General features: G+C 43.2%; 1 protein-coding gene across 1 annotated transcript in view; it reads right to left on the bottom strand.

Moving 5' to 3' along the window:
- Positions 1-14575, bottom strand: part of MTMR7 (myotubularin related protein 7) — a 140249-nt gene that overhangs the window by 52785 nt on the left and 72889 nt on the right. Inside the window, exons 2-4 of the mRNA XM_023761188.1 lie at positions 3270-3392; positions 1761-1923; positions 434-537 (exon numbers count right to left, since the gene is read on the bottom strand). Coding sequence (XP_023616956.1) covers positions 434-537; positions 1761-1923; positions 3270-3392 — 390 coding nt within the window. The remainder of the gene's footprint in view (positions 1-433; positions 538-1760; positions 1924-3269; positions 3393-14575) is intronic.

Genomic DNA, 14575 nt, shown 5'->3' with positions numbered 1-14575 from the left:
TGTCATTGCTCATTCCAATGTTTCAAAATGCTGGTGGCTTTTTAAAACCTTTTAAGATAACGGCTTTAATTCAATGAATTACTAAGGTTTCCTTTTTTGATCTGTGGTTGTCTAATAACTAACTCTCAAATGTTCACTTTTAAGAAAAAGTGTGCATTTTTAGAACCAGGGGAACACTGTGATTTTGCCCCTGTGGGGGACCCTCACACTGTGGGTCCTGGGCTGGCCATCCTCGGGCTGGAGCCCTCACCGGCCTGGGATCTTCCAGCTGCTTAGCCCTTTCCCAGGTCTCCAGGCTATTCCTAAACCCATTAATCCGGTCGGAGCACATTTGTTATCCAGCACACCCATTAATCAGTGACACAGACACTGCTGGCCCACAATTGTCCTCGCATTCTCGGCTGCATGCAACCTCATGTCCCTCTTCCCAGACCTCTGTTCCAATTATAGTGCCGCCTCCCAAAAGTTCAACCGCTTTCCTGGCTAACTCTGCAGTTCTTTTCAACACAGCAAGAGGAAAACGCTCCAACCAGCTGCCTTCCAAGAGGAGCACACAGAATCGTCAGGTTCTGACAGTCCCTGGCACCGTTTTCATGACCTAACTTTAGCTCTTAGCTGTCTACCGATGATATGGTCAGAGCCTAAGAAACCGAGGACCCGACCCACTGACTTGAGGAGCATCATCAAACTGCTGGTCCTGAATTGCAAGGCATTCAGCAAAGTAACTACACGCCCATATCCTATTTCCTTGCTCATGACTTCTGGGTAGCACCACCATGAATATGACCTTTACATCAAGGACCTCTGTTCACTGTATTCTCCTCAGAAACTCAGGCATGTATTTCATTTTATTGATTTCAGAGAGGAAGGAAGAGGGAGAGAGAGAGAGAAACCTCAGTGATGAGAGACATTCATGGATCGGCTGCCTCTTGCAAGCTCCACACTGGGAACCAAGCCTGCAACCCGGGCATGTGCCCTGACTGGGAATTGAACCGTGACCTCCTGGTTCATAGGTTGATGCTCAACCACTGAGCCACGCCGGCCGGGCGACATGTATTTCTTTTAAGCAATAAGAACCCACAGCTCACAGAGGCCACACAGGGAGACAAGACACACTTCTATAGAAGTGGGTAATGGGCTACAAATCGGAAGACCCAAGATGAGGGATATATCACAACATTTCTCAAATCAACCAAACTGTCTTCCAAGGACACTTAAAGAGCTTCTGTTTCGGAGATTCAACAGATCCACACTTTGAATAGTCAATGATGCTAACACGGTCTAGTTATACCAACCTTGGGACACATATGTTACTATCAAAAAGGAACAGAAACCAAGTCTTAAAAGCCCCACCCAAGGTGGGGAAGACTGCATTGGAATTGTGTGACAGCAATGTTTTCCATAGGAAACAATTTGTCAGTTTGGACTTAGACCTCCATCCAGGTCACGTGATTCTCACAGTATCAGAAGGGCATAATTTTAAGATGATTTTACCCTGAAGGGAAAACAAACACACTTATAACCCCCAGAGATAAAGTGAATGCTAAGAATAATGACTGGTTCCTATAGGAGGCAACTCGGGGAGAGCTCCTCAGAGATCAGGAAAGCTATGATTCCGATTTCTTGGCCTCTTCGGAGGCCTGGGAGAGCATCTTATTCCCAAAACACTAAATGCTCGAGCGCCATATGCACTGGCCGGGTGTGATCTGTGAATTTCTGAAGGGTGGGGCCACGTGCCAGGCCGAGCTCCCCAGGCCTACCTGGCCTCGTGAGGCGTATCAGAGAGATGTACACGTCATGGCAGTCTCTCTCCTGGGGGATGATGAGCTGTAAGAGCTGGAAGTTCTTGCAACGAATGAGCAGGTGGCATCCAGTAGCAGTTGTTGCCTGTTTTTCAATGGTGGAAATCTGGCTGTGAAGAATCTGCAACCGAAAGTGAGCGTGGATAAGCTGAGCACAAACAACTGATAAACAGGGCGAGGAGTGACACAGATCTTGGAGCCACACAGACAGACCGCCAACACTCCCCGACCTTCAGCTAGCTCAACACCTGCACTCAGATAACAAGAACTGAGATGTTTTGGGAAAGAACCAACTGTCTAGATTTCCCGTTTTGTTTTTTCTGTGTCAAGCTTTCGGATACCCAGGCTCATGATTTGGAGCCAATGATTCAGCATACAAGTCCGGGCAAGGGAACATTTTGGTAGTCAACTGCTGATTGCGGTTAATAGCTCAAATGAAAGAAGGTCATGAGAAGTTAGTAAAATAAATCTTGCAATCAACAAAAGTCAGAGATGACTCCGCTGGGAGGGGCCACCGTGCTCCCGAATTCCACATGGAATGCTCAAGCTCAATAGCAACTTGCACTTGTTTGCTAAGTTGTTGGGGGTCAGGCTGGCTGCAGAGGAGATTTCTTTTAAGGGAAATCATGCTGAAGGGCATGTCCGTTGTCTCAGGAGGGTCTCTGCTCAGTCCTCCATGGCAAGCATTTCATCCTTTCAATTCCTCTCCAGTAAGTAGTGCCTGCCCCCTTCAGCTGCAAACGGAGCAATGTCTATGGACTAGAGAAAAGGCCAATCTACAATTCAGCGGTTCTGGCCCTGGTCACCATGTCATGGTGAGCGGGCTATACAACATAAGGAATATTCTGTCTCATGATTGCATAGCAGAGATGCCTGATGATAGGATGCTTCCCTAGCTTTGCTTTTCCCTTCCTTCCTCCCTTCCTCCCTTCCTTTTAATGATCAGAAAAGTGGAGACAACAGAATAAAATGACTATATCTGGGATACTGACATTACAGAATCTCTACTCAAAAGCTGTGACATGAACCACTTGTATCTCTGGCTCTTTCTAGTCAAACAATTAGTGTTTAAAATGAATATGTAGATCAGTGGTTCTCAACCTTCTGGCCCTTTAAATACAGTTCCTCATGTTGTGACCCAACCATAAAATTATTTTCGTTGCTACTTCATAATTGTAATGTTGCTACTGTTATGAATCGTAATGTAAATATCTGATATGCAGGATGGTCTTAGGTGATCCCTGTGAAAGGGTCGTTCGACCGCCAAAGGGGTCGCGACCCACAGGTTGAGAACCGCTGATGTAGATGAAGTAGATTGGACTCTACTGGAAAAGGCGAAGGTCACATTCCCCAAACAGCCCCCTGAATACCCACACACCAAGAGCCTGCCCACCTCACCCTGGGGACAAACAAAAGAATGGAGGATTGAGCTCTTTACTTCAAACAACGGAAATAAGGAATGCATACCCATGTTTCCTTTCTTGTGTCAGGTGCATTTTCCACGAATATGACATGAGTAGCCGTCAAATACAAAGTTCCTAGGGCTGCCTTTTTGGAAGATATTCGATCTAGCAAGCGGACATTTTCGACCTAGGAAAAGCATTTGACACAGTTATAGTTACAGCACCGGAGCTAGTCAGGAAAGTGAAAAACAAGTAGGTAATCTTGTTCTTAATCCAAAATGCAATTTGAGAATTTTCCCAATAAGAAAAAAACAAAATTTTCCCCTTAAATTAATTAGATCTCAGAGTATGAATCTGTATACCAAAAGATAAAATTTCCCCAATTCCTTAAATATAACCTTTAATGTACCACAAAAGATTTATAAAACCTCTTCTTTAAGATTACCCTTTCTATATCTGAAATAGGCCAGTGTTTTCATTTCACTGTAATTACATAATTCTAATTTAAGGCAGGTAGCGTGTGTATCAAAGTTCAGCATTCACACAATAACTATGTATGAATTATTTTCTATTAAAAAGACAATATACTTTCCTATGTGTTTCATGGTTGTAGAAATTATCTCAAGGCTGTTTGCTTCCACATAAATGAGCAGGAAATAGAAATATATATCTGGGAGCAAAAAGTATCAGAGAAGTGTTCTGCATTTTCCAAGGAAAACCTCTCAAATTAAGATGCTCACATTCACTTATAGTAAAATCTCTCTAACAAATGGAATTCTCACCACTGAGCTCATTTGAACTGTTAGGAGAGATTTCTTGGAAACGATTTTTTATCAAGAAGATATTTCTTATATGCAGAGCAATTTCAAGGATGTGTGCACTGGGATCATTCCAATACAAAATGTAATGGAAATGACAAGACAATCTCTCCAGGGCAAGTGAAAAACTGAAGATGGGCAATAGCTCAACCCTCATCCCTCAAGTCAGGATGGTTACTTGCCCTCCATGAGGCAGCTTAGGGCCTAGTGGGTCGTATTTGCCCCATTCTTTAGGCCAATGGAGAAGCTGTGGTCCTGATGTGACTGGAGAGCCCAAGGCTTTCCAATTGCTCCAGGGAAGACCTAGGTGGGTATCCAACCTAACAAACACTGCAAGGACAACTCCAAGGGCAAACAGCACTCAAGACACCCATCGTCCAGTCTCCTCTGAGCCCTTAGAACCAAACCAGTCTTCCAGGTCCCATCCCATATCTTCCCAATTTCCAGGGATCTAATGAGGTAAATAAAGCATTAGGTACTTCAAGTATTTTCTTTAGTCAGACCATTTACTCCAAGGTGGTTGCATATTTCTTGAGACTTGGTGAATGGTTGTTTCTTAAAGATGTTCATTTAAGAACCTATCAGCTTCCGGTTTTGAAGAAGTACCTCTGTTGTTACTGATATGCTCCACATTCTTTCAATGGGTCTCCATCCCTCTGTCTCTTTCGTCAATGGTCTTCATAGCATTGGTTTACTTTCCTACTAGGTGGCCATCACTCCTTACATATTCATCAGAACAGTTCATACAGTAAGGATAATAACCTCTGGCCTAATTTTATGTTTTATAACTGATTCTTTACCAAGCTCTTTTATTGGTTCTAATGCTTTTTTCAATAAAGTCACTTGGATCTTCAATAAAGTTACTTGAGTAGAGAGGAATATTTTCTATAATAATTTGTCTCTTCCTTTCCAGTATTTATACCTCTTTTCCCCCTTGTGTAATGACACGAACTAGACCATTCAAAATAATGACAGTGGTGACAGCAGCCACTCTTGTGTTGTTTTTTTCGGTTTTTTAGTAACAGCTTTATTGAGATATAATTCACATTTCATACAATTCACCCATTGAAAGTAGACTATTCAATGGTGTTAGGTATATTCACAGCATTGTACATATCATCGTTGTGCAAACATTACCACAATCAATTTTAAAACATCTTCATCACCCCCACCCCAAGAAAAAAAAAACCCTGTACCCATTAGCATTCCCTCCAAATCACCTCAGCACTAGGCGACCATCAATCTACTTTCTGTCTATGCATTTGCTTATTCTGGACATTTCATATAAATGGAATATGTTATACTTTGTGACTGGTTTCTTTAACTTAGCATCATATTCATTTTGTTTTATTGCCAAGTAATAATCCATTACGTGGATACTAGAGGCCTGGTACATGGATTTGTGCACAGGTGGGGGCGTGGCCTGCGAGGATCAGCCTGCTGTGGGAGCTCTGCCCATCCTTGTCAGCTGAGCGGCGCTCCCACTGTGGGAGTGCACTGACCACCAGGGGGCAGCTCCTGCGTTGAACGTCTGCTCCCAGTGGTCAGTGCGTCATAGCGACTGGTCGACTGGTCGCTCTGGTCGTTTTGCCGTTGGGTCGCTGGGATTTTATCTATATAGATATCACACTTTATTTATCCATTTGTCAGTTGATAGTCCTTTGGATTGTTTCCACTTTCTGGCTGTCATGAATATTGCTTCTATGCACGTTCTTATACAAGTGTTGGTGAGGGCATATGTTTTCATTTCTCTTGGAGATATACACACACACACACACACACACACACACACACACACCTAGGAATGGAATTGCTGGATCAGATGGTAACTCTTTGTTTAATCTCTACAGGAACTCTCAGATTGTTTTCCAGAGGGGCTGTTTCATTTTATATTCCTACCCAGTATGAGGGTTCCAATTTTTCCACACAATGCTTGTTGAAATCTCTTTTTTATTACAGCCATTCTGCTAGGGGTGAGATGGTATCTCACTATAATTTTGATTGGCATTTCTCTGATGATTAATGATGTTGAGCATCTTTTCCTGTGCAGTCCTGTTTTTAACAGGAGCACTCCCAATATCTCACCATTGAGTTTGGTATTTTTTATCAGATTGTGGAAGTGATCCATTCTTAGTTTACTGAGTTTTAATTTTGAAAATCAGAAATAAACAGTGTGCCATTTTAATAATACTTGGATGAATTATTTGCTTTCTAGCATTAATCTTGTGTTATCCATAGTAATAAATTTCTTAGTTATTAAAGGAGTCAGATTGTTGGTGTATGACCAACTTGGAACTGGTGTATTAATGCTTTAATATTGCTTACATTTTATCTGTGCTAATTATTTTGTTTTGTTTGCAGTATTTTTGTTGTTTGTTTTGTTTTGGGTTTTATTTTTTTCATCTATGCTTTTAAGAGAGACTGGCTATTTGTGCTACTTTTATTAGATGAATTCATCATGGCCATGATTATATCAATTGATTAGAAAGATTTCAATATACAAATAATTTATTACTTGAAACACTTTTTTATTCAGAAATAACTCTTTAATAATTATTTCAATGTCTTAAGTGGTTATAAATCTTTCAATATTTCCATTTCTTACTAAATCTCATTTGACATCTATTTTACTTACAAATTATCTCCTAATTGCTGATTTTCAATTCTTACAATGTTTTAATTCTTATCTGTGGATAAATCTCTCTCTCTTTATCTCTTCTCTCACTCCTAATATTGTAAATTATGTTCTTCCTTTCCTGTGGTTAGATATGCAAAAGTTTTTCTTTTTTACTTATTTTAAAATATATTTTTTATTGACTTCAGAGAGGAAAGGAGAGGGAGAGAGAAATAGAAACATCAACGATGAGAGATAATCATTGATCAGTTGCTTCCTGCATGCCCCACACTGGAGATTGAGCCCGCAACCCAGGCATGTGCTCTGACCGGGAATGGAATCGTGACCTCCTCGTTCATAGGTCCATGCTCCACCACTGAGCCTTACCCGCCAAGCACTAAGGTTTTTCTTCAAAGTAACAGATCTTGGACTTATTAATTTAATAATTTTTCTCCTTCGAATTGTTAATTATGCTTGTGCTTCTTAGTAAATGTTTTAACTTGCTTTCTTCGGGTATATATGTGGTTTTTGTTCCTTTGTTCATTTCCAAAAGCTCAGGTTTAATAGTCAGCTCATTAAGTTTTATTCTTCTTGTTTAGTAACAAAATTTCAAGTCCAATAATTTTCCTCCAAAGTAAATTTTTGGCTGCATGTTATGAGTTTTGCTTGCAGTATTAGCATTCTTGCTTCCCAGATAGACTATAACTGGAATTTTTATTTCTTCTTTGACCCAAGAGTTTTTAAGGAGAATATTTTTCAATTCCCACATGATTGGATTACTTTATTCAAACTTTTGTCATTAAACATTCTATTTTAAACTAACTCCAACAAAGATATTATGAAAGAGAGTTGTGGGAAGAGAGGAGCAAGGGGATATATTATTTTTGGAACATTTCTATGGGAAAAAACTAATTTGCATGCTAAAATGGGCCTAACTAAATTAAGCAGCTGTCCAGGGTGATGTGCCAGTTAACAATATATAGAAACGAAACAAAACTTTATTGAGATAATCATACTGAACATATGGTAATATTTTGAGACAAGGAGATCTAGTATGAATTATTCTCCCTATGGAAGTGAAGGAAGCTACACCACTTAGATTATTTGTAGAAAACCTCAGTTGAACTGAACAAGGATCACAGATGGTGGTAGATTAGAATACTTAATGTCTTCCTGTTACCTGTGGAGGCCACTGCAGGAGAGTTACATTTCAAAATCTGGCAAAAGTTCTTACCCATCCCACAGCTGTCCAAAGTATTTTGGAGTAGAAGAAGGAAAAAAGAGACAAAACACAATTAGGGAAACACCAACAGCATGATTTCCCAGTACTGTGTCACAACAAAAGAAAACAACTGGCATGTCATGCCGTTTAAAGGTAATAAGAATTAAAATTCATGGTGCGTGGGAAGAGATCAACCTAAGAACTTGTATGCATATATGCAAAATCCATGGACACAGATAATAGGGTGGGGTGGTGAAGGCTTGGAGGTGGGCTAGAAGGGGTCAATGAGGGGAAAAGGGGACATATGTAATATTTTCAACAATAAAGATTTTTTTTTAAATAAGTAAAATAAAATTAAAACAGAATTAAATTCAGTTGTCTGAGAAATTCTGTGAAGGTCAGGACCCTGCTCAGTTCCCCCACGTGGCTTTCACTAAGGTAGCCAGAACATTCTTGACTGCGATTCTACAGCCAGTCAACTCGAGATAAAATGAAATAAATCTTGAGAACTTTGCCACCATCTTGAAGACCCACTGGCTCAATTACTCTGCCTCGTTGTTCAGGGAATTTAATGCTATCTCATCGACAGTTACAATGAGCTCTATGATAATAACGCCTCTTGCATCCTGGGAGAGAGATGACCCTCAGGAGCTACCAGCTTCTCCAGAAAAAGTTACTGCAATTCCTTTACATTTTCCTAGGAACCCCTAGGTGTTCCTGCTCTGCAAACGGCAGCTCATCGGTGCAAAACATTACAATAGGTCACCAATTCTTGGGTGTACATTTTCCACATTCTGACATTCCTGAAAATGCAATGCATCTTATGATTAATGTGCTAAGAAGCCGTGGTGTCATTTCCTTGGCAGTGCTTTTGTCCTTCTTTATGGAACATAAATCTTGGTGCATCTTACAATCACTGATGTCCCAGATTTGCTGAAATGCAGTGGAGTTTGTAGTTATTGGCATACAAATGGCACCTGAAACCATGAAACCAAAAGAAGTTACCTAGAGAGAGCATGTCGAGGGAGAGAGAGGAGATCTGAAGAAATCCAACGTTTAAAGGATGGACGAAAGCGAAGGGATGAGAAAAACAAACTAGGAAGGAATGGCCCGTTCGGAGAAAAATCAGGAGAGCGTGACGCCAAGGGAGGCTGTGCAGAGGCAGAGGTCTCAGAGAGAAGGAGGGTTTTTGTTTGTCTGTTTTGTGGTTTTTTAAATATATTTTTATGGATTTCAGAGAGGAAGGGAGAGGGAGAAAGAGATAGAAACATTAATGATGAGAGAGAATCACTGACCAGCTGCCTCCTGTCCCACACTGGGGATTGAGCCCGCAACCCGGACATGAGCTCTGACCTGGAATCAAACCGTGACCTCCTGGTTCATGGGTCGATGCTCAACCACTGAGCCACGCCAGCAGGGTGAGAAGGAGTGTTTACTAGTATGTCAAACGCCGATGAGAGATCAAACAAGACAAGAACTGTAATATGCCCATGGAGTTCAGTAACAGGAAAGACGCTGGTCACCTTGGGAGTGGACCCGGGACCATCAGCATAAGAAGCCATAACACAACGGCTGGAGGAGTGAGCTCCCGGGAGCTGGGAGAGTAGAGGCCTTCGTCCTTGTTCGAGTGAGGGTGAGACAGGACAGAAGCCAGAGGTGGGCAGACTGGCCACTCAGACTCCATCCCAAAGCAGCCAACGGCCAAAGCATACAAGGAGCTTTCCAGAAGCAACTGGCATGTCAAGACGTTTTCAAGAAAGGAGCTTAGTAATGTTGCCAACGAGGGGGATCTCAAGTCGAGATACACACAGGGGAAAAAATAACTCCCATTAGGAGGAATTTGTGAGAAATGGGTTTTAAAGGATGAGAAAGAGAAGATGAGGACCACTGGGCAAGAGTTTATCCTGCCGATGCCGAAGTCTCCACAGTCCTAAGAAGCTCTCTCCCCCAGCTCAAACAACTGGTCTTTTAAAAAATGTGGAAACATATACTTATTTAAGTAATGTTGTAAGATTCAGAAATATAGAAGGAAGGAAAGAAAATCACCCCTAGTCCCATAATTCAAACACAAGCACTGTTAATCTTTTGGTGCGTTTTAGAAACTATTTCTACCTCACTTTAGGGGTTGTTGGAGGAGGTGATGATCCCAGGGGTGGGGAGGAAGAGTCTAATCCCAGTCTTTTTGTTTCATGAGCCTCTCCTTTGCCCCAGATCCTCAGCGGACTGGGCTTTACACCCTAATGCCTTGATGAGCTGGAGACAGCTGTGCAGTAAGCAAGGGGCGGGTTCTGATTTCTCATAGCTGTACACGTGTGTGCTGAGACAATCCCTAACCTGAACAAATTCATTGGAAGCAGAAGATCTGCCTGGGGTGACTGTGAAGATGCCACCTCCTCTGGAATTCTGGGGCGAGATCTGGACTTCCAAAGGGAATGGAATGGGGTGTTCAAATAACTTTACCACTATCTCCTGGAGAGGGCCGATCCTGGCTGTCATTTGGCTTATGTAAAAGTTACCAAAATAATAATAGAAACAATCACGAATAGCTGTAGAGTACTGCCTCCACGCCATGCACTACGCTACCACTTTGCACATCTGACCTCAGGGAATCCCAGCAATAACCCCAGGAGTTAGGTCCTTGCATAGCCTGGGACTAACGTCTGTCTAACCCCACAGCCCAAGTTCACCGAGGCAGTGGGCACTGGTGAATGCCTCTGAGGTCATGTTAGCCCTTCAAAATCAACATGTTTAGGATGACCAGTGAACAATTATTTTAAGCAATTTTACACATGAAAGGAGTATTTGCAAATAGAGTGCTTTCAAACAAAATTATTCTGCAAAACTATATGCATAAATCACTATAGAATATGCTCTGAGATAAACCCAAAGACAGAAAGCCTGGGAATGGGGTACCAGAGCCCCAGTGCTGGCTAGGGAGATGGTCAGGATTCTCAGGGCTGAGACCAGGGAGGACCCCAAGCCTCCAATTCCATTCAACAAACGCCGATGAGCGGCACCGTGTTAGGTTCTGTGGGGAACAAAAGGGTGAACTGATCAAGTTGTCTCTCGTCAAGAATCGTCCAGACTCCGTGGCAAACACTGTGTCCCAGTTTCACAGCCTTTTCATTCCCATCCCTGCTCGGTTGCGGTTAGATCGGGGGTGGGGAGGGGAGAAAGATTCTGTTGGCTTTTCTAGGCCAGGGCTGAAAAGCTTTAGTGTGCACACCAGGCCCCACACGGCCACGCCAGGCCTGAAACGGGACACCCGCTGCGGGACACAGGCCCAGCTGCTCCTTGCTCGTCGCCTGGAATCAGGAGGCCCCCGTGAATCATGGAGCCTCTGAGCCATGCCCATCGCGGCACCGACTCACCGCAGCCTTCACGGGAGAGGCCTTTACTCTGTCCCCTGCAGGCCGGACACTGGACTGCTGGACATCGTGGGCTCCAGAATCACCTGGGACCATCTGGAAAAGTTACAGCTTCTCCTGCAGGACAGGAAGCCCAAGGTGCAGGGCAGGGTTTCCTTGTCTGGAGAGGGACCGATGGCACTGGCCACCCGCTTCCCGGGGGCCGAGGACGCTCAGCACCATATAAATGAGGCTGGAGGTCATTGCCTTTTGCGGGGAGAGGGCCAGAGGTTGTTGAACAGGGAAAAATCAAAATGTCTCCAGCGGCCAAAACCTGGGAGAAATTTATGTTCTAATCTAAGAAAAGCAGCTAGATAAATAGTGTGTCATACTAAATTTGGTATCCTGACATTTTCTGACTCCACCAACACGAAGAGTCAAGAACTTGTCTGTGAGTCAGGAGGCCCGAGCCTCCTGGTTCTGGTTCTGATTTGGAAACCAAACTGCTGGGCGCTGGCAGCTGAGTTGCTGTCTCTGGGTTTTGACGTCCATGAGGCCCTGACGGGTACTTACCGGCTTTCACCCCTCCAGCCGGCCCCAGTTCTAACTCAGTGGCACCATGTAGAGAAGCTAGAAGCACACAAAACAGCCGCTGTGAAGATGCAGTGATGACTCAATGCTAAACCCTCCGCAAATCCAGCCGCTCAGTCACGTGGTTGGCCAACAAAACTCTTGTGATTTCCCCAGGAAAGGAAGCACCAGCCTCTGCAAGAACAGATGCTGGCAAAGTCTCTGGAAGTGGCTCCCAGGCCGCACTGATAGCCCGGGTTCGAGGCCCAAAGGGGAAAGATGAGCCCGCCCTAGCACACCGCTAATGAACTATCTCACTGTGGTGCTCGAAAGAAAGTATTTTGGTAGCCTTTCTTTAACAAAGGACATCGATTGCATATTTTTAAAAGTCATATTTAACCTTCATGCTCATAAAAGTCTTTAAGATAAAGAATTATGTAAAATGTATGTATACATCAGAACACCAACCTGATTTCTGAAACCATAATATTTTAAAATCTATCTACCTAGCCACCCCTCTTTTTTCTTTCTTTCTTTCTTTTTTTTTTTTTTTTACAGTCTAATGATGCTATTCATGCTCCATGGCATACAGAGCAGTCTGGCTTCTCAGTGCCCACTCATCAGATTCCCACACCACTGGCCAGAAGGTGGCTATGTGACAAGCAGGACCTGTGCAGAAACCAAACCTGAGACCATTACAATGATGCGAAGCTAACAGTAAAGGCAGAGGCCATTTTTCCTAAAATGTTCCACTGTAAGCAGAACACAGCGTGAGCCACAACACGTATACAACACAAACAATGTGCGTGAACGAGGCAGTTTAGAATTCACGATAATAAACATGGGTCCGTCACAGTGTGGGTGACATCAGCACAGTGATGAGGAGACAGTGGGGAGGGCTGCACAGCTGGGCTTGGGTACCCGCGGCTTTGGAGGCGGAGGCTGTTCTGGCTTTGAGCAGTGCCCACTCCCTCACCCCCACCAGCTAAGTCAGTGATGGCGAACCTTTTGAGCTCGGCGTGTCAGCATTTTGAAAAACCCTAACTTAACTCTGGTGCCATGTCACATATAGAAATTTGCAACCATAGTAAAACAAAGACATATTTTTGATATTTATTTTATATATTTAAATGCCATTTAACAAAGAAAAATCAACCAAAAAAATGAGTTCGCGTGTCACCTCTGACACGCGTGTCATAGGTTCGCCATCACTGAGCTAAGTGCTGAGAATCACTCAGGCCAACCCAGGACTAACTTTCCAGAAATGCTGATGGTGAAGAAGGAAGCACAGTTGTGGCAGATTCCTATACACTAAGGTCTCCCTTGAGCAGAGGGGCGGAAAAAGGAAGAGTAGTCATTAGAACGTTACCCACTACCTTTAAATACACAACTACTGAGTGTCAGTTATTGTACTGAGTGGTGTCCACATACTATTTCTAACCTATGCACGAAGAGTAAATCAACTGTCCAACGTCTCCCAGACAGACAGTGGCAGAGCCAGATTTCAAACCAGCGGCGTCTGACTCTTGTATCTGCTTCCCTAGACTTCTCCCAAACTTGACCTCTAGCGTCCAGGCCTGATACTGTAGAGCAGGGGTCCTCAAACTACGGCCCGTGGGCCACATGCAAATACAAATATTGTATTTGTTCCCGTTTTGTTTTTTTACTTCAAAATAAGATATGTGCAGTGTGCATAGGAATTTTTTCATAGTTTTTTTTAAAACTATAGCCCGGCCCTCCAACGGTCTGAGGGACAGTGAACTGGCCCCCTGTTTAAAAAGTTTGAGGACCCCTGCTGTAGAGTAAGAAAAGGCATCATGGCTCAAAAGCCTACCCTCCATTTCCCCTAAACTTTCAATTACAGAGGAATATGGTGGACAAGGAAAAGCTCTGGCTAGAGCTAAAGCGTTGATAATTGGTTATACAGCAGCTCGGTGGGGCATCTGAACCCCCTGGCTATTCACTCATCTGATCTGGAGGGGCAGCCCCCCAGGGAACAGAGGTCGGCCTGGAGAGCCTGGGCCCAGGTCATCCCCGGACTAGCTGGCCTGCCTTGAAATGCGCACTGGTGAGGGTCAGGCCAGAGGGTGCAATGAATGACCTGCAGCGCAGGGAGAACCACTTCGTTAATAGAGTTTCACTTCTCACCAGCCGTGTATTGCTTATAGGAACGGCCACCCAGTTAGAGATTCGGAATGGTTTTATTATGGTAGGTGCCCCCGTGTTGCTAAGATGTTTTAAGTTTGAATCCACAGCTCCTGGACAATGAATGAATCCACTCAGGAGGAACTGCATGTGTCAGAGAAAACACGTCCATCTCAGGAGTGACCAATGAACAGTCATCACTGGGAAATCCACAGCAAAGACTTCAGAGATTTAATTCTTGCTACCACCGAACCATCACCTCATGTCTGTGACTTCATTTCCCGTTAGAGTAGTGAAAACGACAGGGGATTCAACGATGATGTGCTACCCAGTGAGTGTAGCAAAATACCTTAACGTAGAAGGAACAGTGAAACAATAAACAATTCTTCAGAATATTAGAACTGTTATAATCTCTTACACTAGCAGAAAAAAGAACCATTAGATTTTCCAATTTAAAAAGAACTGCTTTCAGTTCTGGACTGAAAGTTGCTAAGAGAGTACACATTAAAAGTTCTCATGTCAAGAGGGAAAATTTTACTGTGTGAAGTGATAGAGGTTAGCTGAACTTATTGTGGTAATTATTTTGCAACATATCAAATCATTATGTTGTACAGATATTAAACTTACATATCTCAATAAAACTGGAAAAGTAAA

Source organism: Myotis lucifugus, unplaced genomic scaffold (assembly GCF_000147115.1).
Source record: "Myotis lucifugus unplaced genomic scaffold, Myoluc2.0 scaffold_201, whole genome shotgun sequence".
NCBI classification, from domain to species: Eukaryota; Metazoa; Chordata; class Mammalia; order Chiroptera; family Vespertilionidae; genus Myotis; species Myotis lucifugus.
Note: the sequence above shows the minus strand (reverse complement) of the source record. Positions and strands in the feature narration are given on the sequence as shown.